General features: G+C 55.8%; 1 protein-coding gene across 1 annotated transcript; it reads left to right on the forward strand.

Moving 5' to 3' along the window:
- The first annotated feature begins 1229 nt into the window (after positions 1 to 1229).
- Positions 1230 to 20061, forward strand: LOC120223309 (long-chain-fatty-acid--CoA ligase ACSBG2-like). Its single transcript, XM_039221360.1, has 14 exons — positions 1230 to 1334; positions 1945 to 2066; positions 2413 to 2636; positions 5061 to 5149; positions 5677 to 5797; positions 11629 to 11709; positions 11807 to 11956; positions 12172 to 12348; positions 14168 to 14349; positions 14442 to 14675; positions 18065 to 18282; positions 18533 to 18672; positions 19272 to 19518; positions 19832 to 20061. The coding sequence occupies exons 2-14, from the start codon at positions 1997 to 1999 to the stop codon at positions 19915 to 19917; spliced, it is 2019 nt and encodes a 672-aa protein (XP_039077291.1). The 5' UTR covers positions 1230 to 1334; positions 1945 to 1996; the 3' UTR covers positions 19918 to 20061.
- Positions 20062 to 21905: the final 1844 nt, after the last annotated feature.

Genomic DNA, 21905 nt, shown 5'->3' on the forward strand with positions numbered 1-21905 from the left:
TAATCTTACAATAAGTGGATTTTATGGTTTGCAAATGCCATGCCCAGAAGCCTGGTGGGGGGTGGGGAGGCGAGGATCGCTCATCAGGCTGGAAGACCCCTGGTCCAGAAGGCTCCCTAACCTACGGCAGCAGTCGGCGGAATCACAGTGCCCTTGCTGCCATCAGGAGGCCGGTCTGTGCCCCCCGAAGCTGCTGGTTCGGGGGGGCTGCTGGCCAAGGCAGAAAGCCAGGCGCCCACCGTTGGCCCCAGAACCATGTCGTTTCAGCCAAAAGGTACCCTGGCTCTGCCCCTCACGTGACTCACTTCCAAATCAGTCACCCCAGCAGCCACCTTCCTGTTTTCTGTCTCCATGAATCTGACTTAAGTTCCTCTTACGAGTGGGATCTGCTTATTTCACTGAGCATAACGTCTTGAGGGTTTGTCCACGCTGTAGCAGGTCAGAAATGTCCTCCCTTTTCTAAGGCAGTAATACTCCGCTGCGTGCACGGACCACAACTTCCCCTTCAGCTGCCAACGGACGATGATGGGTTTCTCTGAACTACTGTGAATCGTGCTGCTCTGAATGGGAGTGTGCAAAATCTCTCCTAGTGCCTGCTCCCAATTCTAGGTATATCCCTGGAAACAGGGTTGGGGGGGGGTCCCCCGGTAATGCGATATTTAATGTTTTGAGGGGCTGAAGAGGCCTTTAAATGACTTGTTTGCTTATTCGCTTATCAACCTCAACAGCGTCCAACAACCTGTGGAAATGCATCTGTCTACACGTCCGGGAGACTATTTCATCTCCAGGCCGTGCCTAGCGAGTCAAAGTCCTTCTTGACCTTTTGGGGGACCCAGGGCATGCCGACTTTGCCTGGGTCTTTGACACCCTCGCGTCCTTAGCCTCCGTCCGGCGTGCCTTCCAGGCCGTCTCCTCCACCTCACTGCTCCCTTCCAGGCTCCCTCGTGAACACGTTCCCTCCAAGCTAACAGAGCCGGGCAGGGACTATGAAGTCCCTCCCGCTGCCAGACTGAAACCTAGGACTTTGGGTCCCTGGAGGCTGCCACCTTGGGAGCCACAGGCCGCAAGGGCAGATGGCAAAGGGCCTTCTTGGGCAGACCCCAGACCCCCAAGACGGGCTTCTGCAAAGCAGAAACAGGCCACATCGCCACCGAGGAGCCTGGCTACGGAACCCACAGTGATGTCACAAAAGCTGGCCGTGGGCAGGAACATTCCAGACGTCCCGTAGAGACCTCTGTGTCCCCCTGTGGCTACAGCAGGAGACGGGGTGACCACGACTGACAAAAACAAGCAGGACACAGAAGCAGGCACTGCCTCCCAGACCACAGCGAAGGGTGAAAATGTGTGGGGGTGGAACGGCAGGGGTGGAGGCTGAGATGTCTGCATGCTGGGGTGGGGGGTGGGCACAGAAAGTACCAGAAAGCAATTTTTTAGTAACACCGCCAACAAGACCCCTCTGCCCTCACCATCTGTCTTACTTCATTTCCTTCCCCGGTCCCCACTTTTCCTTATACTCTTTTCCTAGTACTTCATTCATCACACCGCCCTCTTCTGGTTCCTTCTCCCTCTCTTACTCATGCTCACCGTTTAGAGTAGCCTTGTCCAGGGGCGCCTGGGTGGCTTAGTCGGTTAAGCGTGACTTTCGCTTAGGTCATGATCTCGCGGTTCGTGGGTTCGAGCCCCGCGTCGGGCTCTGTGCTGACTGCCAGCTCGGAGCCTGGAGCCCGTTTCAGAGTCTGTCACTCCCTCTCTCTCTGACCCTCCCCTGCTCATGCTGTCTCTCTCTCTCTCTCTCCTAGAAATAAATAAAACATTAAAAAAAAGAACAATTTTAGAGTAGGCTTGTCCAGTCACCCCCATGACCAGGTGGGACCCCTGTGCGTCCACACAGCTGGACGCCCTCCAACGAACTGTAACTGTGTTTATAAACGTGTATCTGTCCAGTCCTAGGAGACCAGATGCCTCCCCGACAGTAAAGAGAGAGGCTGAGGGCACCATGGGCACCATGTCCTCGAAAAAGCTGACTCCAAAGGACAAAGATCACCGACCGGAAATTAAAGCCAGAGGTAGGGGACTCCCCGGGCCCTGGGTGTGGCTGCCTAGAAAAGGCGGGGGTTTTTCCAGAGAAGCCGGCTGGGTGGCTGGGAGTAGGGGAGGGAGGCTGTGGACCAAGGCGGATGCAGTTCGTCACAGGCGCCTGGTCCTTGGGAAGTCCCCACCAAGGTGGCGCATCTGTCTGGCCACCCGTCCCTGCACCCCTTTTCTGCGTCTCCCCACTCGCCTTCCTCCCTTGGCGGCCGCCCTGCCTCTAGCCCCCGACTCTTCCCCAACTTCCCCGCCGCCTTCAGAGCCCCAGCCCTGCCCCCTCCACCTACCTGGGGGTCCCTGCCCCTGAGTCGCGCCTGCCCACAGGCCACCGCTACTGGACATCAAAGCGCGACGGCGAGGTGCAGCTGCGGCAGGAGGACGCCTTCGCCAGCCAGCCGCCCGTCACCGTGCACGACATGGTCATGAACACGGCCATCAGGTACGCCAACTACATCGCGCTCGGCTCCAAGCACAGGAACGGCTGGCACCTCCTCACCTACATAGAGTACTACGAGGAGTGCCGGCGCGCCGCCAAGGCCTTCCTCAAGGTACCACGTGCCCGCCCGCGCCTGCGCGCCCCGCCGCCCGCGCACGCGCGCTTGCGCACTGCTGCGCCCGCGCCACTGCGCCTGCGCGCCCCTGCGCGCCCTGTTCTTCGCCCCACCTGGCGTGGCCTGCGCGCGCATCCTTTCCCCTGGCTGTGCGCTTACTTGCACGTTCTTGCTCAAATCACTTAACCTCCGTCATCAAGAGCTGGATCACTCGATGCCTGTGACTTCTTTTGGTTAAAAAATTTCTTCGGCTACGCTTGTGGCGGGCATAGCATCAGGTGTAGCCTTGCGCAATCACTGCGTCGTGCACGTGAAGCTAATGTAACATTACGTGTCAGCTGTATTTCAGTGAACATTCTTTTAAGTTACTCGAGGTGCCTGGGTGGCTCAGACAGTTAAGCGTCCAACTTCGGCTCAGGGCGTGATCTCACGGTTCGTGGGTTCGAGCCCCACGTTGGGCTCTGTGCTGACAGCTCAGAGCCTGGAGTCTGCTTCGGATTCTGTGTCTCCCTCTCTCTCTGACCCTCCTCTGATCGCACTGTCTCTCTCTCTCTCTCTCTCTCTCTCTCAGAAATAAAAAAAAGCTTTAACTTACTTAAGTTATTATTTAACTTATTTAAAAAAAGTTTTTTTTTATTTCTGAGAGAGAGAGAGAGAGAGCGTGAGCAGGGGAGGGTCAGAGAGAGAGGGAGTCACAGACACTGAAACAGGCTCCAGGCTCTGAGCTGGCAGACAGCACAGAGCCCGACGCGGGGCTCGAACCCACGAACCGCGAGATCATGACCTAAGCGAAAGTCGGGCGCTTAACCGACTAAGCCACCCAGGCGCCCCGAAAAAAAACTTTTTAAAATATAAAATAAATTACTCATCCTCATCATCCTCTACTTTCATAGTTTTATAGATGTACAATATTAAAAACATGAAAGTGATATACAGCCATAGCCATTTTTATTAAATTTAGTATAAAATGTTCTGTTATATTAGGATTGTATGTACAAATACATAAAATAAAACCATAGCACCTGGCACAAAGGTTTGCTACAAGAATTCAGTGAGTTTACACATATCAGGTAGCTCCTGGTTCACGCAAAGCATTACTCAGCGTTTAATAGTATGGCTGTTATTGTTAACGTGTCTCTCTTCTCCAATGTCTCACATTGTGAGCAAGGTCATCCCTGATCACCCTGGGTCCCCAAGCTCACCCCCCACACACACACACTGCTCTCTATCACAGCTCCTTCGAAAATCTTTTGCCCGGCTCTCATGGCCATCTGGTAGGATAGTTGTATAATTTATTTGTTTAGTTGGCCAATTCCTGAGGGCAAGGGCGAGCCTGCCTCATTCGTCACAGGCCCCCAGAATCTCGAATAGAACCAGCCCCTTGGGTATGTCTTCAATGAATGAGTGCCCATTTATCAGATTAGGAGAGGGTATAAGAGACCTCAAGGGACTTCTCTAGTCAGTGTAATAAACGAGTATGTGTGGAGTAGACAGTGATCCAAAGAAAACTAAAGCAGGGAAGGGGGTAGATGAGCTAGGGGTGGGGGTGGAAATTTTAACATATGCTGGCCAGTGGGAGCCTCTCTGAGAGTGATAATTCAACAAAGACTTAAACAACTTGGTGGGGAGTGGGAAGCCAAGTGAGTATTTGGGGATGAGTGTGACAGGCAGTGGGAACAAATGTGCAAAGGCCCTGGCGCAGGACCGTGCCATGCATCTTGGTTGAACGGCAAAGAGGCCCATATAGCTGAAGCAGAATGAGTGGACCCCAGACAGATTGGGTGTCTAATAAAGTAGAGGGGAAAAAGGATCTTACTTAAATATCAATCAGTAAAGGGGGGGGCTGTCACTAAATTGTGACATTTCTCTACTATACAATATCATAGAGGTGTTATATTTGATACCATAGAGAAATATTTGAAGATTGGGGAAATAAGATGTATGGTTTTATGAACAATGGTGGGTTATGATAATATAGGCATAGTGCTGCCCAGATTTTGTCAGATATGTATTCATAAAAATGTTGGGGGGGCATTTTGTTTGTATTTTCAATCTCGGTGCTATCACCATTTGGGGCTGGATCATTCTTTTGTGGAGGGGTCTGTCCTGTGAGTTAGATGATGTTTCTCAGCATCCCTGGTGCCCACCCACTCCATGCCAGCACCATCCCCTTCCCCAAAAGTGTCTCCAGATGTTGCCCGATGTCACCTGGGAAGGCAGAATCATCCCTGTTGAGAACCACTGCTCTAGATGAATATATGGTAGCTCGTAATGTGGGGATGGGTTATTTTGTCAGCAAACAGAAGCACAAATGGTCAACAGAGAAAAGGGAGTCCAAGGTTCTCAGCCTGAGGCTTCTGGGCAGGTGGGGACAAGTGTCAGGTGAGCCCACCTGTGCCTCACAAGGGCCTCCTTTCCCAGCTGGGCCTGCAGCGCTTCCACAGCGTGGGGATCATGGGGTTAAACTCCGAGGAGTGGGTCATCGCCAGCATCGGTGCTATCATGGCTGGGTAAGAGGTACCTGGTATCGCCCTGGGATGCACAGGGTCAGGAAGCCATCAGCCCAGTGAAGGCTCTTTCCCCCGCTCTTGAATCCGTGGGGGTCTCATGGAAGAGTCCCCAGTTCAGGGAGTAGACTAAGCCTCCTGCTTGGTCCGTGCTCAATGGGATTGGTCAAGGGCTCGGCCCTGGGCACTAGCCAGCTCACCCTTCCTGACATTCTCTTCCTGTCAAAAACACATCCTGTGAAGCCCACCTCATGACCCCTCCTCAAAGAAGCCTTCCCCACTCCCCACAGCTCCCCAAACATTGAGCCCTCCCTCTAACTGTCCAGCCCGTTGGGGAAACCCTGGGAGGCAGGATCCAAGCCCAGGCTATTTCAGAGTCCCACCTTCAAACAAGGCATATTGGGGGTGTCAGGGGGTGTCTGCCACACTCCATGCCCCATCCATGGGACTGTCTCCCCTTGGGCACAACCCACCTCCTAGGAGCCCTCCAATTCACCAGAGGATCCTCACCTCTTGGGTTCTGCTTCCAGAGGCTTCTCTGTTGGCATCTTGTCCACCAACTCCCCCAAAACCTGCCAGGGGATCGCCGAAAGCTCGGAGATGGACATCATTGTGGTGGATAATGACAGGCAGTTGCAGAAAATCATCCAGGTTAGTGACTCATGCAAAAGCACGCACTTTGCCTAATAAAGAGAAGGCGCCAGTGAGCGATGGACCCGCCATCCTGTCGTCTCTCACGAGATGAGACTGTGGACTCCGTGGATGGACGGGTGCGGGGCCCCTACAAGTGCCCAGTGCTGGCTTCGGGGCTGACTCCCAGCACACCCCCAATTGGGGCTTAGATCTGCCCACCACAAGCAGAGCCTCTCCTCCAGCTTAAAAAAAATTATTATGGTAAAATGCACCCGATGTACAATTTCCCATCTTAACCCTTTTTAGTGTACAATCCAGGGGCATTCAGTACATTCATAGTGTTGCGCAACATGACCTCTGTCTGGTTCCAGACCATTCCATCACCTGAAAAGGAAACCCTGTGCCTACTGGTGGGGACTCCTCACTCCCCTGGCCCCCACTTTCTGTCTCTGTTGGTTGGCCTGTTCTGGATGTTTCATTTCATCTTAATGGGATTGTACAGCAGATCTTATTTGGGGGGAAACCCTGAATTTCCTTGGGTCCACGGATGATCCAAGTGAGGCGCTTCTGGGCGTGGGCTCAGTGGTTCAAAGGTCACCTTCACTATGACTCTGGGACCTGGGGCGAGGTGCTTGGCCTCCTGGTGTCTCAGTTTCCTCACCTGTAAAATGGGAGTGGTAACTGGACCTACCTCATGGGTCTCGTTCTAAGGATGAACTGAATAAACGTGAAACGGGCTAGGACAGAGCTTAGCATGGTCAGTGTCCGATGCTAACGCTATTGTCAATAGGATCATCGATGGGATTGTCATTCCTATTTGATCTTTGCTCTTAGGAGGGAATGGGGAGAAATCCATGGGCATATGGGGCACCCAGAGGTGGACATCGGGGTTACGCCCACCCATGCTGGGCCACCCAGGCTCCAGGTCTTCTCCTGTCACATAACCCTGTGCTCTAAGGAGCCAGTAATGGTCCTACAGCTGAAACCTCTATGCCAATCCCTGTCTGTCCTGGAGCCTGAGCAGCTCCCTGTGAAATGGGGACCCTAAGAGGCCCCGTGACAAGTGGACAGAGGCAAATGGGCAAAGACGACCACCATGAAACACCCACTAGGGTGACTCAAAAAATTTTTAACGTTTATTTATTTTTGAGAGAGAGAGGGAGTGAGTGTGTGTGTGTGTGTGTGCGCGCGCGTGCATGTGTGTGTGAGCGGAGGAGGGGCAGAGAGAGAGGGAGACACAGAATCTGAAACAGGCTCCAGGCTCCGAGCTGTCAGCACAGAGCCCGACACGGGGCTCGAACCCACAAACTGTGAGATCATGACCTGAGCCGAAGTCAAAAACTCAACCAACTGAGCCCCCAGGTGCCCCCGGACGACTCACATCTTAAAACGGACAATACCGAGTGCTGATGGGGACGCAGAGCACCCTTCACTGCTGGCAGAAACGCAAGATGGGACAACCACCTTGGGAAGCGGTTGGACACTTCCGTGTCAGGTTAAATAAGCACCTGCTATGTGGTGGCGCCCTTCCACCCCTGCATATGTACCCAAGAGAAATGAGAACCTGAGTCTCCACTGCATGTCAGTGTCTGTGGCTGTTCTATCCATGGTCGCCAGAAACTGGAAACAGCCGGTGAACCGGGATCCAGCTGTGTCTCTGCAACTTGGATGAGCAAACAGTGATCCGTTCACACCACCAGACATCGCAACCCCTGGTCTCCTGATGTGTGAAATCACATGGCTGCAGCTCAGACGTGCTGAGCCAGAGGGAAGGCTATGCTCTGTGTGATTTGCGTACATAGGAAACCCCATAGAAAGCAAAGCTACGGAACCAAAATCTAGGTCAGGGGCTGGCAGGTTGAAAGGAGGAAAATTAACCAAAAGGGCGCCTCAGGAAACTTTACGTGGTGATGTAAACATTCTACAGCTTGGTTAAGGTGATGGCCACACCACTATAAGTTCGTCAAGAGTCCTGAAACTGTGCGCCTAGAAAGGTGGCTTGTGCTGCGTGGAAATTATTCCTCAATGAATTCCATCTCTGTTGGCGAGCAAGAAGGTGGAAGGGTGGAGCCGCTGTAGAACACAACACGAAGTTTCCTCAAAACTTTAGAGTTACCAACAATCTCACTTCTGGGTGCAGATCCAAAAGAAGTGAAGGAAAGATCTTGAAGATATTGGTTGTTGTTGTTGTTGTTAATTTTGTGTGAGAGAGAGAGAGCGGGGAAAGGGCAGAGAATGAGGGAGAGAGAATCCCAAGACGTCAGCACAGAGCCCGACGTGTGGCTCGAACCCACAAACTGTGAGATCATGACCTGAGCCAAAATCAAGAGTCAGGTGCTTAACCGACTGAGCTGCCCAGGGGCCCCCGAAGATATTATTTGCACACTCAAGTGCACAGCAGTAGTATGCACAATAGTCAAAATGTGGAAATAACCCAAATGTCCATTGACGGACAATGTGGTCCATCCAAGCCTTAGGAAGGAAGGACATTCCTTTTTAAAAAATGTTTATTTATTTATTACAAAAATTTTTTAACGTTTATTTATTTTTGAGAGAGAGAGAGAGAGAGAGAGATTGAGAGCTGGGGAGGGGCAGATAGAGAGAGGGAGACACAGAATCTGAAGCAGGCTCTAGGCTCTGAGCTGTCAGCACAGAGCCTGACACGGGGCTCGAACTCACGAACTGTGAGATCGTGACCCGAGCCAAAGTCGGACACTTAACTGACTGAGCCACCCAAGAGCCCCAGGAAGGGACATTCCTACATCTGCTACAACATGGATGGACCTTGAAGATATTGTGGGTAGTGACAGAAGCCAGACAGTGAAGGACACATCCAGCGTGACCCCACTCACAGTCCCTAGAGGTGTCCCGTCCACAGAGACAGAAAATAGATGGTGGGAGCCAGGTCTGGGGCAGGGGGTGAGAAATCAGTGCTTCCTGGGGACAGAGTCTCAGTCTGGGGAGATGAGAAAGTTCTAGAGTTCTGTTTCCATGAATGCAAAATACAGTTAACACTACCAACTACATGCTTAAAAATAGTTAAGATGTTAAACTTTGTTGTGTATTATTCTTACCTCACTTCTAATTTTTTATGCTTATTAAATAAATGAATAAACCCAAGACAGGGTCAGTGCAGGCGACAAGGTATGTGGCCTGGGTCATTCCCTACCTGGAAGGCGAGCCGCCTGCCAACGTGGGGTCGCAAACTCAGACGCCCTAGGGGCCAGCACAAGGTTCTTGTTAGAACCTCAATTAGAAAGCCAGGTCTGGGGGGCGCCTGGGTGGCTTAGTCGGTTAAGCGTCCGACTTTCGCTTAGGTCATGATCTCGCGGTTCATGGGTTCGAGCCCCGCGTCGGGCTCTGTGCTGACTGCCAGCTCAGAGCCTGGAGCCTGTTTCAGTCTGTGTCTCCCTCTCTCTCTGACCCTCCTCTGCTCACGCTGTCTCTCTCTCTCTCCTAGAAATAAATAAAACATTAAAAAAAAAAATAAAAAAAAAAAAAAAAAAAAAAAATAAAAAAAAAAAGAAAGCCAGGTCTGGGATGGCAGATGGCCGCCCTTCAGGCCCCGTCCTTTCCCCCAGTGATACCTGTGTGCTGATACTTCCCACGGCTGTGTCCCGAGCTTTCCCAACAGTCGCATTGGGATGCCTGAGGAGCATCTCAGACGCAGCAGCCTGTCCAGACCTAAGGCTCCCAATCTTCCCGCTTCAAACCTGCTCCTTCCCTCTGTGTTTCCTGTCTCAGGCAGTTACTTCCTCCCTCCAGCTGCTCAGACCCAAAGTCTGGCTCCATTCCCGGGTCCTCTGTCTCAGGAAACCTGTTGGCTCTATGTGATCAGGAGAGTGACAGCGTAGAGGTCCCCCCCATCCTGATCCTTGGAGCCTGTGACCCAGGCGCCTCCCGCGGCCAAAGCATTTCACTCTTGGGATTAAGGTGAAGACCCTTCGGGGGCGCCTGGGGGGCTCAGTCAGTTAAGAGTCTAACTTCAGCTCAAGTCATGATTTCACAGTTCGTGGGTTCGAGCCCCGCGTGGGGCTCTGTGCTGGCAGCTCGGAGCCTGGAGTTTGTTTCGGATTCTGTGTCTCCTTCTCTCTTTGCTCATCCTCTGTCTCTCAAAAATGAATAAAATGTTAAAAAAAAAAAAAAAAGATTAAGGCCCTTCAGATGGGAGATGATCCTGGATCACCCAGGTAGGTTCCCTATAATCACAGGAGCCCTTCAAAACACAGAACTTTCTCTGGCTGGAGACAGGAGACGTGAGGCAGAAGGGAGGGCAGAGAGATTCAGAGCAGGAGAGGAACTCAACCCCCCTCCCCCGTTTCTGGCTTTGAAAACGGAGGAAGGGACCACGAGTCAGGGAATACGGTGGCTTCTAGAAGCTGAGAATGGCCTCCAGCTGACAGCCAGGAGGGAGACGGGCAGACCTCGGTCCTACATCGGCAAGGAACTGAATTCTGCCAGCAACTCAAATGAACCAGTGTCCCAATGAGCAATCCTCCTTGGAGCCTCCAGAAAGGGACCTAGCCCTCCCACAGCTTGCTTTTGGGATCATGAGACTCTACGCAGAGACCTGACCAGACCACTCAACACGTGGTGCCTTATCGTACCCTCAGAGCCGTAGGACACTCATGCCTTCAAAGTGTGTCCAGGACCCCTCAACAAAATCAAAACAACAGCAACAAAAGTCCCAATTCAGAAATGGGCAAAGGACTTAAAAAGGCATCTCTCTGGGGAAGACGCAGAAATGGCCGATGAGTCCATGAAAAGGTGCCCAACACGTAAAGTCATCAGGGAAACGTAAAGTCATCAGGGAAACGCAGAGTGAAGCCACAATGAGACACCACGTCACACCCACGAAGTCAGCTAGTATCATCGAAGCAGAGGGGCGCCTGGGGGGCTCCGTGGGCTAAGCGTCCGTCCGACCTCGGCTCAGGTCATCATCTCATGGTTTGTGGGTTCGAGCCCCGCGTTGGGCTCTGTGCTGACAGCTTGGAGCCTGGAGCCTGCTTCCAATTCTGTGTCTCCCTCCCTTTCTCTCTCTCTTTCTCTCTCTCTGCTCCTCTCCTGCTCATGTTCTGTCTCTCTCTCTCTCTCAAAAATAAATAAACATTAAAAAAAGAAAAGAGAAAATTAAAAGAAGAAAAGCGGATGGCAAGTGGACAACCCCAGAGACCCCACGCGGCTGCTGCGGAAGGGGGACTGGAAAGTGGTGTGGTCACCATGGAAACCGTGGAAAAGTCTGGTGGCCTCTCAGAAAGCCAAGCATAGAATGATCCTGTGACCCAGCGATTCTACTCCCAGGTGAACGGCACACGAGTGTGGGAGCAAAACCGATGCTCGAATGTTCACGGCAGCCGAAGCGGGCCGGCCCAGCTGCCCAGCAGCCCGCGGACAGACACGCGGCCGGCGGCCCGGCCTCGCACGGGCGCTACTCGGCCGCCGGAGGGGTGAGGCGCTGGCGTGGACGCACCTTGGAAACGTGGCGCTCCGTGGAAGAAGCCACGTAGTGTGGGATTCCATTTATACGAAGGATCCGGAGCAGGCACCTCCGCAGAGGCAGAGTGGATCAGCGGCTTCCGAGGGCTGGAGGGCACCGGGTTCCCTTCTGGGGAGACGGAATATTCTGGAACTGGACAGAGGGGAGAGTCGCATAGCGTGAACGTAGCGGCACTACATGCCGCTGAAGTGCCCGCTTTGACATGGTTAAAATGGTAAATTCGTGCGTATTTTGACCCAGTCAGGAGATTGGGGGGTGCCCTCGCCGCCAGTGTAGGCAGTGCTGGGGCGCGGGGCTCGGCTACGGTCAACCCTCGTGCGCTGCGCCTGCTGAGCCCCGTGGTATCCGGCAGATCCAGGGCTACCTGAAGCACCTCAAGGCCATCGTCCAGTACAAGGAGGAGATCCGGACCCAGCTGCACAACCTGTACTCTGTAGGTCCTCGCCGGGAGGGCGGGGCGGGGCCCGGGGCGGGGCCGCAGGCTCCACCCACCGCCGCCGCTGTGAGCCCACCCAGCACCGTGTCTGCAGTGGAGAGGCTTCCTGGACCTGGCGGACGGCGTCTCGGAAGACACGCTGGACCAGGTCATCGACTCCCAAAAGCCCAACCAGTGTTGTGCCCTGGTCTACAGCATGTCGCTCACCGGCACCCCAAAGGCCATGATGCTCAGCCACGACAACGTGAGTGTCCTGCCCAGAGTGGGCAGGCCGGGAGCCCCCCCACCCCCCTTCCCCCCCCACCCCCCCTCCCCCCCCCGGGGCACCGCAGTCAAGAGTCTCTCACACTTTGCCCCCATCCCCCTTCCCCCCCCACCCCCGCCCGCCTGTGGACGAGGGTGCGCTCCTGGGGGTCGAGAACAGAATGGCCCACAGGAGACGGCTAAGGTGCCTTCCAGATCACTTGGACCACGGAGATCACTGCCCAGAGCCTGTCTTATAAGTCCCCCCCGGAGAAACAGGAGGTCCTGGTGAGCTACCTCCCGCTCAGCTACCTGGCGGCCCAGCTCTTCGACATGTGGCTCTCCATCTCTGTGGCCGGAGCCCTCTACTTCGCCCAGCCGGATGCTCTGAGGGTGAGCAGAGCTCCTCGGTCCCCTGCCGTGGTGGGTGAAGGTGAGGTTGGGGGGGCTGGCCAGGCGGGGTTCACCCTGAGGAGGGGGCACTCAGCCCAGAACTGGAATCCCCACTCTGTCCCCCGCAATTGGCTGTGCAACCTTGGTCCTTCTCCCTGGGCCTCAGTTTCCTCATCTGTGAACGGAAAGGGCTGGAGCAGACATGAGCTAGTGTCATGGGGAATGGGGAGCGTATATCCGGCTTCTACTGCAGAGAGAAAATGCCCAGTGCAGGAAGCTTAATTGAGCCATTAAAAGCATATTAGTGGAAACAACCCAAGTGTCCATCAACAGATAAATGGATAAAGAAATGAGTTCCGTTCATACAATAGAATATTATCCAGCCGTAGAAAGGAAGGATATTCTGACATCTGTCATCACGTGGATGGACCTGGAGGTCACTGTGCACAGTGACAGAAGCCAGACACAGAAGGACACGTCCTGCGTGACCCCACTCACAGGGAGTCCCTAGAGGAGTCCCGTCCACAGTCCACAGAGACAGAGAGTAGATGGTGGGAGCCGGGGGTGGGGTGGGGGTTGGGAGTCAGTGCTTCATGGAGACAGAGCCTCAGTCTGGGAAGATGGAAAGTTCTGGAGACGGATGAGGGGGGAGGTGGCTGCACAACACTGTGAGCGTACCTGACGCCACTGAGCTGTGCACTTAGAGATGGTTAAGATGGTGTTTTGTGGATTTTCCTTGCAATTAAAAAAAAAAGCACGCGGTCACTAACGTACATTCTGTTGTGTGGACTCTGCGAATGCAGAAAATCACAAAATTCCCATCGAGACAGGAAGTAGGGAAAGATGAAGAACACTGACATCATTGCCCGGATCCGTAGGACTCCCTTGGCCAAGGGCCTCGAAGACTCTTCCTGCGAAGGGCCAGGCAGGCAGTGATCTAGGCCTCCCTGTGTCACATACCGTCTCAGGGAGGGAACAGATCATCTGCAGATTTCTCGTTGAACAAACGGAAGCCCTTGTGGACAACGGAAGTTTCAATTTCGTGTTTTCACGTGTCACACAAGATTTCTCCTCCTGGAACTCTTGAAAGGCCTTTTCATAACGTCAAAGCCATCTCAGCGCAGGGGCTGGCCTCTGCCGACCGCGTCCTGGCGGGAGAAAGGCTGGCTCGGGCGGGCGCGGTGGGATCCGCCTTGCTTAGCGCAGGTTTCAGGCGCCAGCACTCGTTAATATTTCGGTGGTGGTCCCTGCGGAATCTCTCCTGGTGACTGAGAAGATCTGAAAATAGTGACAAAAGTGGAGTCTGTCCGTCCCCATTCCCCGCTTCCTCCTATTCTCCCCTTCTGCCCCCATCCCTCCCTGTGTATCTCATCTCGTCTCTCTCTCCCTCCATCTCTGTGTATCTCTGTGTCTCTGTGTCTCTCTGTCTCTGCGCCTTCTCTTCTCCATCCACCCTTCACCCGGACTCAGAGTTCTGGGAGAGGAGGGCAGACAGCACCACAGAAACAGCCAGCAGTGTGGCTGAATCTTACACGCGTTGATCCACGTGGGGAAGGACACGGATCCTGCGTGTCCCGCTGACCAGGGCAGGTGGGAGCAGATGGTCCTTGCTGTCACTGTGGGAGCTCCGGCCGTGGCTGTTAACTCCCTCCCTGGCTCGCTCACAACACGGGAGCCGGGACAGCGCAGAAGGACTTCCAGGGCCTGGCCCTGCTGCGGGGCGGGGGCGGCTCTGTGCAGGGGCGGGGGCTGAGGGCCGGGGCGGGGGGCAGCCGTGGGGGGGGGCTTGGCAGGGCGCCCACCATGCCGTATGGTGCAGGGCTCCCTGATAGACACGCTGCGGGAGGTGAAGCCCACCATTTTCTACGGCGTCCCGTGGGTCTGGGACAGACTGCTGGACACCCTGAAGAGCAGCCAGCTGGCCTCCACCCCGCTCCGGAGGAGGGTCGACAAGTGGGCCATGTGGCTGGGGCTCAGGGCCAACAGAAGGCGGATGCTGGAGTGAGGCTGGGTCTCAGGGTCACCCAGGGTGGGGGGGGGCCCGCCGTGGAGTCCGGAGGCCCAGCTCTGCTCCCCTGCGTCTGCTCCTCAAGGCAGGCCCATCCCCCGCTGTGCTTCAGCGTGGCCAAGAAGCTGACCTTCAACCTGGCGCGGAGGTTCCTGGGCCTGCACCGCTGCCGCCATTACTTCAACCTGGGCGCGGGGCTCCCCGGGGCCACCTTGGAGTACTTCCTCAGCCTCAACATGCCCATCCGCGAGCTCTACGGCTTGGCTGAGAGCACTGGCATCCACACGCTGTCCAGCCAGGAGGACTTCCGGCTGCTGAGGTGGGTCTGGGGGGGGAGGGGCGGGGCTGACCTCCAGCGCCTGCTCCTGGACCAGGCGGGTGCCCGCTGTCACCCGGCCCCGATCCTCCCCCGCCCGCCGGGGACCGCAGACCCAAAGGCGAATGAGCGAAAGCAGGTGAACCCGTGTGTGGCACAACCTGAAGCCCTTCTGCTTTTTTTTTTTTTTTTAATTTGCAAACCATCATTTTTACTAATGGCCAATTGTTTCTGGCACCTTGGCACCTTGGGAGAGAACGCTTTCGTTACTGTTGCAAAGGTCACAACAAACATGAGATCCTGGTCTCTGGGGGTGGGGCGGGAATTCAGGGGCGCTGCTCTCCACGTGCGGTTCCGGTTCCAAGTGCCTCCCGAGGTCAAGCTGTTGGGGGGGAGGGCTTCCTCACGTGGCGGCAGCAGGAGGCCTCAGTTCCTGCCCCCGCTGAGGGTCCTCCTACCCCCAGAGACCCCAGAGAGAGCAAGGTGGACGCCACACTCTCCTTTAGGACAGCAAAGAAACGCACAAGGCACCCGGGGACGTTGGAAATTTCAGATAACAGATGTCCTACAACATCCAGGACATACTTAAACGGACACAAAAATTTGTAATTCAGCTATACATCCTATAAGGCATCTTTTTTTTTTTAAATGTTTTATTTCTAGGAGAGAGAGAGAGAGACAGCGTGAGCAGGGGAGGGTCAGAGAGAGAGGGAGTCACAGACTGAAACAGGCTCCAGGCTCTGAGCTGGCAGTCAGCACAGAGCCCGATGCGGGGCTCGAACACACGAACTGCGAGATCACGACCTAAGCGAAAGTCGGACGCTCAACCGACTAAGCCACCCAGGCGCCCCCTATAAGGCATCTTATGTTTGATCTGGCAGCCCTATTATGGCCTCACCTCAGAAGTGGCACTTGATTATTTCTGCCACATCTGAAGGGTTGTGCAGATCAGCCCTGCCCGGGGTGGGAGGGGGCCACACAGGGGATGTGGATTCTGGGTGGACAGCTATCTAGGAGGCTTCACCCCCCCCCCCACATGCTTCCCAGAGACTCAGCTTGTGTTGAAAAAGAACGGGGTGAAATGGGCGACGGGGGGGGGGGTTGGGGGGGAGAGGGAGTCAGGGCCCTTTCGGTGTGCTGCTGCTCTCCCCTGCCTTCGATCTTCCTAACCTGGGGCTCACCTCTCAAACGGTGACTTGAGGCGACGGGGGCAGATTTGATGCAGTACAGCCACTGCAGCGAGGGCGGTCCAGTGGGAACTGACCGCCACTTCCATTTGGGCCGAGGGGACGGGACATCATAGGGTCTGTGGGGTAGGGGAGGTGGTGGGGGCTTGAGCGGGCTGGGAAGCGGGGCCTCGTGAACCCACCCGGGCGCCTTGCAGACTGGCGCTTCTCTAGAGAGAAATAAACCACTCGCGTGTTTCTGGCAGGAAGCGATGGCGTAGGTCAGAGCCAGCTGCCCCTCTGCGGTGGGGCCCGTTACCTCCCACAAGCGCTTGGAGGAGAGAGCCAGAGTTATCGCCGCAAATGTTTGCATTTCAAAGGGAGGAGACAGTTCTGGGGAGTAGATTTGCATCTCAAAGGGCAGAGAAAGGACTTATCTGCAAGCTTTTTAAAGGAGCTCGTCTAAAAGGGGGTTTAGGCCGCCATCTGGGAAATTCTCTTGGCAGCGTGGAGCTTTCTCGGGGAGGAATGGGGGGGGGGGCGGGGGCGGGGATGGAGTCATCCTGGGATGTGGCCCGGGTTTCTCAGGTCTTTCTGTGTGGGGGTGGATGAAATCATTCATGCACAGAGCCTCCAGTCCTTAGACCTCAAGGCTAGGACCCAGCGAGCAGAGGGCTCAGGGGAGCCTGACCAGAGTTTGGTCAAGGACAGAGAGTCACTGTCCTTAGTGCACCTTGGCTTTGGGAGGGGTGGGGGGCGGTGGGATCTACTTTCAGCAGAGACCGGACAAAGAGCCAATCACAAAGCACTTACTCACCCGCAGGGTCTCCCCAGCCCCCAGACCCAAAGAGGCAGGGCAGCCAGGGGGTCGGGCAGGGGGGCTGGAGGAAGGAGAGGTTACTTGGCCGCTGGGAGCTGGTATTGGGAGTGTTGCTTCCTAGGCTTCCTTGGCCTGTGTTGCGTGACCCCTGCCTGCTGGCAGCGCCACACGGCTCGGGTTACAGCGGGGACACCAGGCGTCAGGAGTCCCTCCCATGTGGGGTGTGGGGCTTGCAATCTAGGCAGAGCCACAGACAGCCCTGGATGCTTCCAGAATAGATCATTCCACACAGGACACAGGGCAGCCCAAGGTAAGTGGTGATCGCAGACGTGAGATCACAACAGGGGCAGCTCAGCGAAGCCTCTCAGCTTCCATTCATTTGTTTTGGGCAGTTTGCTCATTCGGGGAGCATCTGAACGTGAACTCAGAGCTCCCACTGCCCCACGGGGGGCTGGGCATCGGCCCTCAATGGGTGCGTCTTAGCTCTGGCTGCGCCGTAACAGAGCTCACAGGCCAGGGGACTTAAACCACAGAGGTTTACTCAGTTCTAGAAGCTGCAAGTTCAAGATCAAGGTGCTGCGGCCTGAGCTCTGGGTGAGGGCCTCTCCCTGGCTTGCGGACGGCCGTGTCCCGTGTCTTGCGTGTTGGAAAGGGCCAGCGAGCTCACTCTGGTGTCTCTTCGTAAAGGACATCAGACCCATCATTAAGGCCCCACTCTCAGGACCTCATCTAAACCTGATCACCTCCAAATACCATCCCACTGGGGGCTAGGAATTTGAGGGTGACACAACTCAGTCCGTGCAGGGTGCATCCTGGATGGTGGCTGGGCCAGCTCGGAGGCCCTGCCCCGAGTCTCCAGACAGCCTGGGCAGAAAGCAGGGCAAGCACTGGGGTCCAGGTGCCAGGACAGGAACCTCGAGCTTTGAGAGGTGAAGCCCCAGCGTCCTCCCCCCTGTCCCCATTTCCAAGGAGACAAGCAGGTGGTAAGATGCCTCATTCTTACCTGGGTCACATTGTTTCCTCTCCTGCCCAGATACCTTTCATAGCAACCAATCCCACCCGAAGATCAAGACCCGAAGGTGTCTTGAGTTTACTTGTCTTCTTGCCTTGTCCCTTCTACTCACCTGTGGGTTCCTGGGGGCCGGGAGCCAGGTGTGGTGAGTCCACGCAAGCTAGGCCCGGAGTCACGGTGGGCCCAGACTTCCCTCCCCGGGGGACTGCACCCTGTTTCCTGACTCCATCTGTCCCCTCCTTGGGTCTACGGGACTCTAGCAGCCAGACAGGCAGAAAAGGCCTGGGGTCTGAAGAGCTGTGTGAATAGGGGCAGAGGGGCAGTGGGCGGGGGCGCCCCTACGCTAGTGGGGATCTGTATCTGTAATAACGTCCTCCCTGCCCGCTGTCCCCAGCTGTGGGAAGTCCCTCCCCGGCACCCGCACCAGGACCCAGAAAGAAAATGAGGAGGGCACTGGGGACATCCACATTTGGGGCCGGAACGTCTTCATGGGGTACCTCAATGATGAGGAGAAAACCCAGGAGAAAATTGATGTCTATGGCTGGATGCGCACGGAGGACCTGGGCTTTTTGGACAATGATGAATTCCTCTATGTCTTGGGCAACGAAAAGGGTAAGCGAGACAAGGCTGCAAGGTACTTTCTGCCTCTGACCAGGCCCCACAGGGCTGCCGTGGACGGTGGTGCAGGTTGCATACAGCACAATGACGAGGGAGGACTGGAGTTCAGCTTGGAGGAAGGGGCACCCTTTGAATGCTGGGCTCCATCTCTGTTGTTTCCGAGCGTCGGGGGGTGGCTATGGGCTCCAGGAGAGCTGACCTGAGGTAGCTTTCCAGGACCACACCCCTCTCTCTCGGCATGCAGATATCATCACCCTCAGTTCAGGTGAGAAGATCAACCCGAATCCCATCGAGGAGCGCGTGAAGAGGTGCATTCCCATCGTCCACTACGTGGTGCTAGTGGGCCAGGATGCCCCCTACCTGTGTGCTCTGCTCACACTCAAGGTGCCTCAGCACTGGTTGGGGCCTCTCCGCAATCTGGGCTGTTGGCTGGGTGGGGGCTGCTGTCCTGGTGTCGAGATGGGGCGCCTGGGGCGCCTGGGTGGCTCTGTCAGTGAAGCGTCCAATTCTTGACTTCCGTTCGGGTCATGATCTCGAGGTTGGTGAGTTCAAGCCCTGCATCAGGGCGCTCGCTCTCTCTGCCCCTCCCCCACTCGTGAGTGTGCTCTCTCTCTCCAAATAAACTTAAAAAAAATGGGGAGACTGAGGCTGGAGAGGAGAGGCAGTGGCTCAGTGGCTCAGTGCCAGCTCCCCGCGTCCCAAGCCTGGGGCACTGGCCATGCCTGTGGGGGAAAAGCTCCGGGCCTGTTTCCAGAGGCATGGCAGAGGGACTTGCACCCGGCCCAGCCGGCCCCTAGGAGGCAGGGGAGTACCGGCCAAGTGTCCCAGGTTGTGCCGCTTCCTCATCCGTACAATGGGGGTGGGGACCTGGCCCTCCCAGGGTCAAGAAGACAGTGACACAGGACCCATGCGTGTGAGCCCCAGTACGGGGAGCTGGGCTTGGCACTTTGAGATCCGCCTGACCCGCCATCCCCGAACGACAGTGCCAGGTCAACATGGACACGGGGGAACCTCGCAACGCGCTGACCAGCGAGGCGGTGGCCTTCTGCAGGCAGCTCAAGAGCCAGTCCACCCGGCTGTCAGACATCGTGTATGACAGAGACCCAGTGGTCATGGACTTCATCAGTCAAGGGATCGATGCTGCCAACGCCCAGGTCACCTCCGACAGCGCCAAGATCGTCAAGTGGACGATCCTTGAGACGGACTTCTCCATGGTTGGAGGGGAGCTGGGTGAGCAGGCCCGGGCCCAGGGAGGGGTCCTGGCGTGGTCGCCCACACCCAAGACCCTGGGGTGCTCGTGAGATCGCCAGCCTTCTCTGGGCTGGGATCCCTGGTGCCTGCATTTTTCACCAGCACCTCCAAGGAATCTGGCAGAAGGTCCCCGGGGTGGGCCCCATGCAGGATGGGCACAGGGCACTTGGGGACGAGCCTCTCCATCCAGTCACCCCTCTGCGTCCTCAGGACACACCTGGCTCACGAACACATCATCCTGCGGAGGGGGGGAGGGGCAGGAGGCCCCGCCTCAGATGCGATTCTGTTTCAGGGCCGACCACCAAACTGAGGAGGGCCAACGTGGCCAAGATCTACCAGCCTGAAATTGAAAGCTTTTACGAGGAGGATGAATACTAGCAGTGGGAAGGGTGGGGGGCATCCTGCTGCCCCAGGAAACCCCCTGCCATGGGCATCCCCGTCCCCCTAGATCACAGAGCTGCCTTCCAGCAGGAGGGAAGTGCAGTGTTTCAGATTTAAAGGTAAAAGGAGAATAAAATTGGTATCACCAAAGCAGTGGTGTTGACGCGGGGTGATCTTGCACCCCCAGAACACGTGTGGCGATGTCTGGGCGACATTCTGGGTTTGTCCCAACTAGGCAGGCAGGTGCTAGAGGCACTGGGTGGGGGAGGCCAGCCAGGGCTGTTGCCCCACAACCCACAGCGCACGGGAGAGCCCCCGCAAACCGGGAAAAACTGCCCGGCCACAAAATGTCAGTCGTGCCGAGGTAGGTGAGGGGTTGCACACGGAAGGCTCTGGAAAAGTCGAAAATGGGTGATAAAGCCTTCTCCACTTTGAGAATCTGCACCCTCTACCTGAGAAGCTGCGGGGCTGCTGCACAGCCCAGTAAACCTCCCGAGATGGGTGCAGGACCCCCCCTCCCCGCCCCGGGTTTGCAGTCACCTGGCAAGAGCAGCTGAGTGCTCACCCGGGACCCACCAAATGCCAGCCGGACACACATTCAACAATTATGGTTGAAACCAACATGTAACAGGAAACTTCCAAACAGCAAGACACAGAAAAGGCTCTGAAGCTCTGGCTCATTAGGTTATGTGGGGAAATTCTGAAAAGGCAAGAATAACTAATGGGGGGGGGGGGTCTAGTCCTACCAGATAGTAAATACATTACAAAGCAGCCGTAATTAAAAGCTCAGGGATAGGGTGTAAATGACGGATCCGCAGAGGGAGGGAAGCCCGGCTCAGGCAGGAACGTGTGCAGGAATTGAGGAACGCACCAGAGATGGCATTTCTGGCGGGGGATGGACTGCCTCGCGTCACTTCCGGGGTCCTACCTTAAGGCGAAACAAATTCCAGATGGAACAAACAAGGGAGAGAAGGGGAGGGAGGGAGGGAGGGAAAGGGGGGAAGACAGTCAGTTGCTGGAAGAAACCAACGGAGAGCTTCTAAGACTTGTATCATCGTCAAGGAATAAACCACCCGAAGCCACTGTGGGAAAAGCTTGCTGTAAACGCAAGGCGTGGCCGTGGCAGGGACGCGCACGATGACGCACAGGCAAGCCCGGGACAGCGCTGCCGAGGCCAGTGCGGTGCTCCACGAGGCGCTCCCAGAAATGACTCGCAGACACAGAAGCCCGCAGACGCCTACGCAGGCGGCAGAAGGTGGGGGTGGGCGAGGCGGGTGCCCGGGAGGCTGGAGACCCAGCAGCACCCGTGCAGTCACGGCAGGGGACGGGGTGGGGGGTCGGGGAGGAGACCCAGGGAGACCTTCCAAATGAGTGAATTCTCAGATATCCCGGGGCAAAGCGTGCTGGTGTAGGAGTTCTGTCTTGGTCATGAGTGGAGATGGCTCTCAGGGGACACGTAAGGAAGTGGACGTGGAAAGGACAGGAATGAGGGTTGCCGCTCACTTGTGCACATGCCCTTGGAGCCTTCCGACTAGTCTTGAATTTGTGTCACTAAGATAAATCTAAAATGTAGGATTTGAAAATATCCAAGGCAAGAGCATTTAAAAGGGACAGAGATGTCATGCTGATTGATGAAAGCAGCACATCACAGGGCACCTGGGTGGCTCAGTGGGTTGAGTGTCCAGCTGTGGGTTTTGGCTCAGGTCATGATCTCGGGGTGTGTGAGTTCGAGCCCCAGGCCGGGCTCTGTGCTGACAGCACAGAACCTGCTTGGGCTTCTCTCTCTCTGCCCCTCCCCAGCTGTCCTCTCTCAAAATAAATAAACTTAAAAAAAAAAATCACCAAAACATATGGAAACGGTTTTCAACTAAAAACCAAAAAGAAAACTTTAAGGGCACCAGAGACCAGACACAAAGGGGCAAGAGACCAGTGTGCTGGCTTCTCAACAGAAGGGGCCGGAGCCAGGCAGCCACGCCGCTGGCCAC

Source organism: Hyaena hyaena, unplaced genomic scaffold, assembly GCF_003009895.1.
Source record: "Hyaena hyaena isolate Hyena2069 unplaced genomic scaffold, ASM300989v1 scaffold_988, whole genome shotgun sequence".
Lineage (NCBI taxonomy): Eukaryota > Metazoa > Chordata > Mammalia > Carnivora > Hyaenidae > Hyaena > Hyaena hyaena.

Bases quoted from the DNA above. Each gene is read 5' to 3' on its own strand.
- LOC120223309 (XM_039221360.1), top strand. From the start codon at position 1,997: ATGGGCACCATGTCCTCGAAAAAGCTGACTCCAAAGGACAAAGATCAC. The intron at 11,710-11,806 runs GTAGGTCCTCGC...CCGTGTCTGCAG, and splicing joins AGCTGCACAACCTGTACTCT to TGGAGAGGCTTCCTGGACCT. The intron at 19,519-19,831 runs GTGAGCAGGCCC...ATTCTGTTTCAG, and splicing joins CATGGTTGGAGGGGAGCTGG to GGCCGACCACCAAACTGAGG.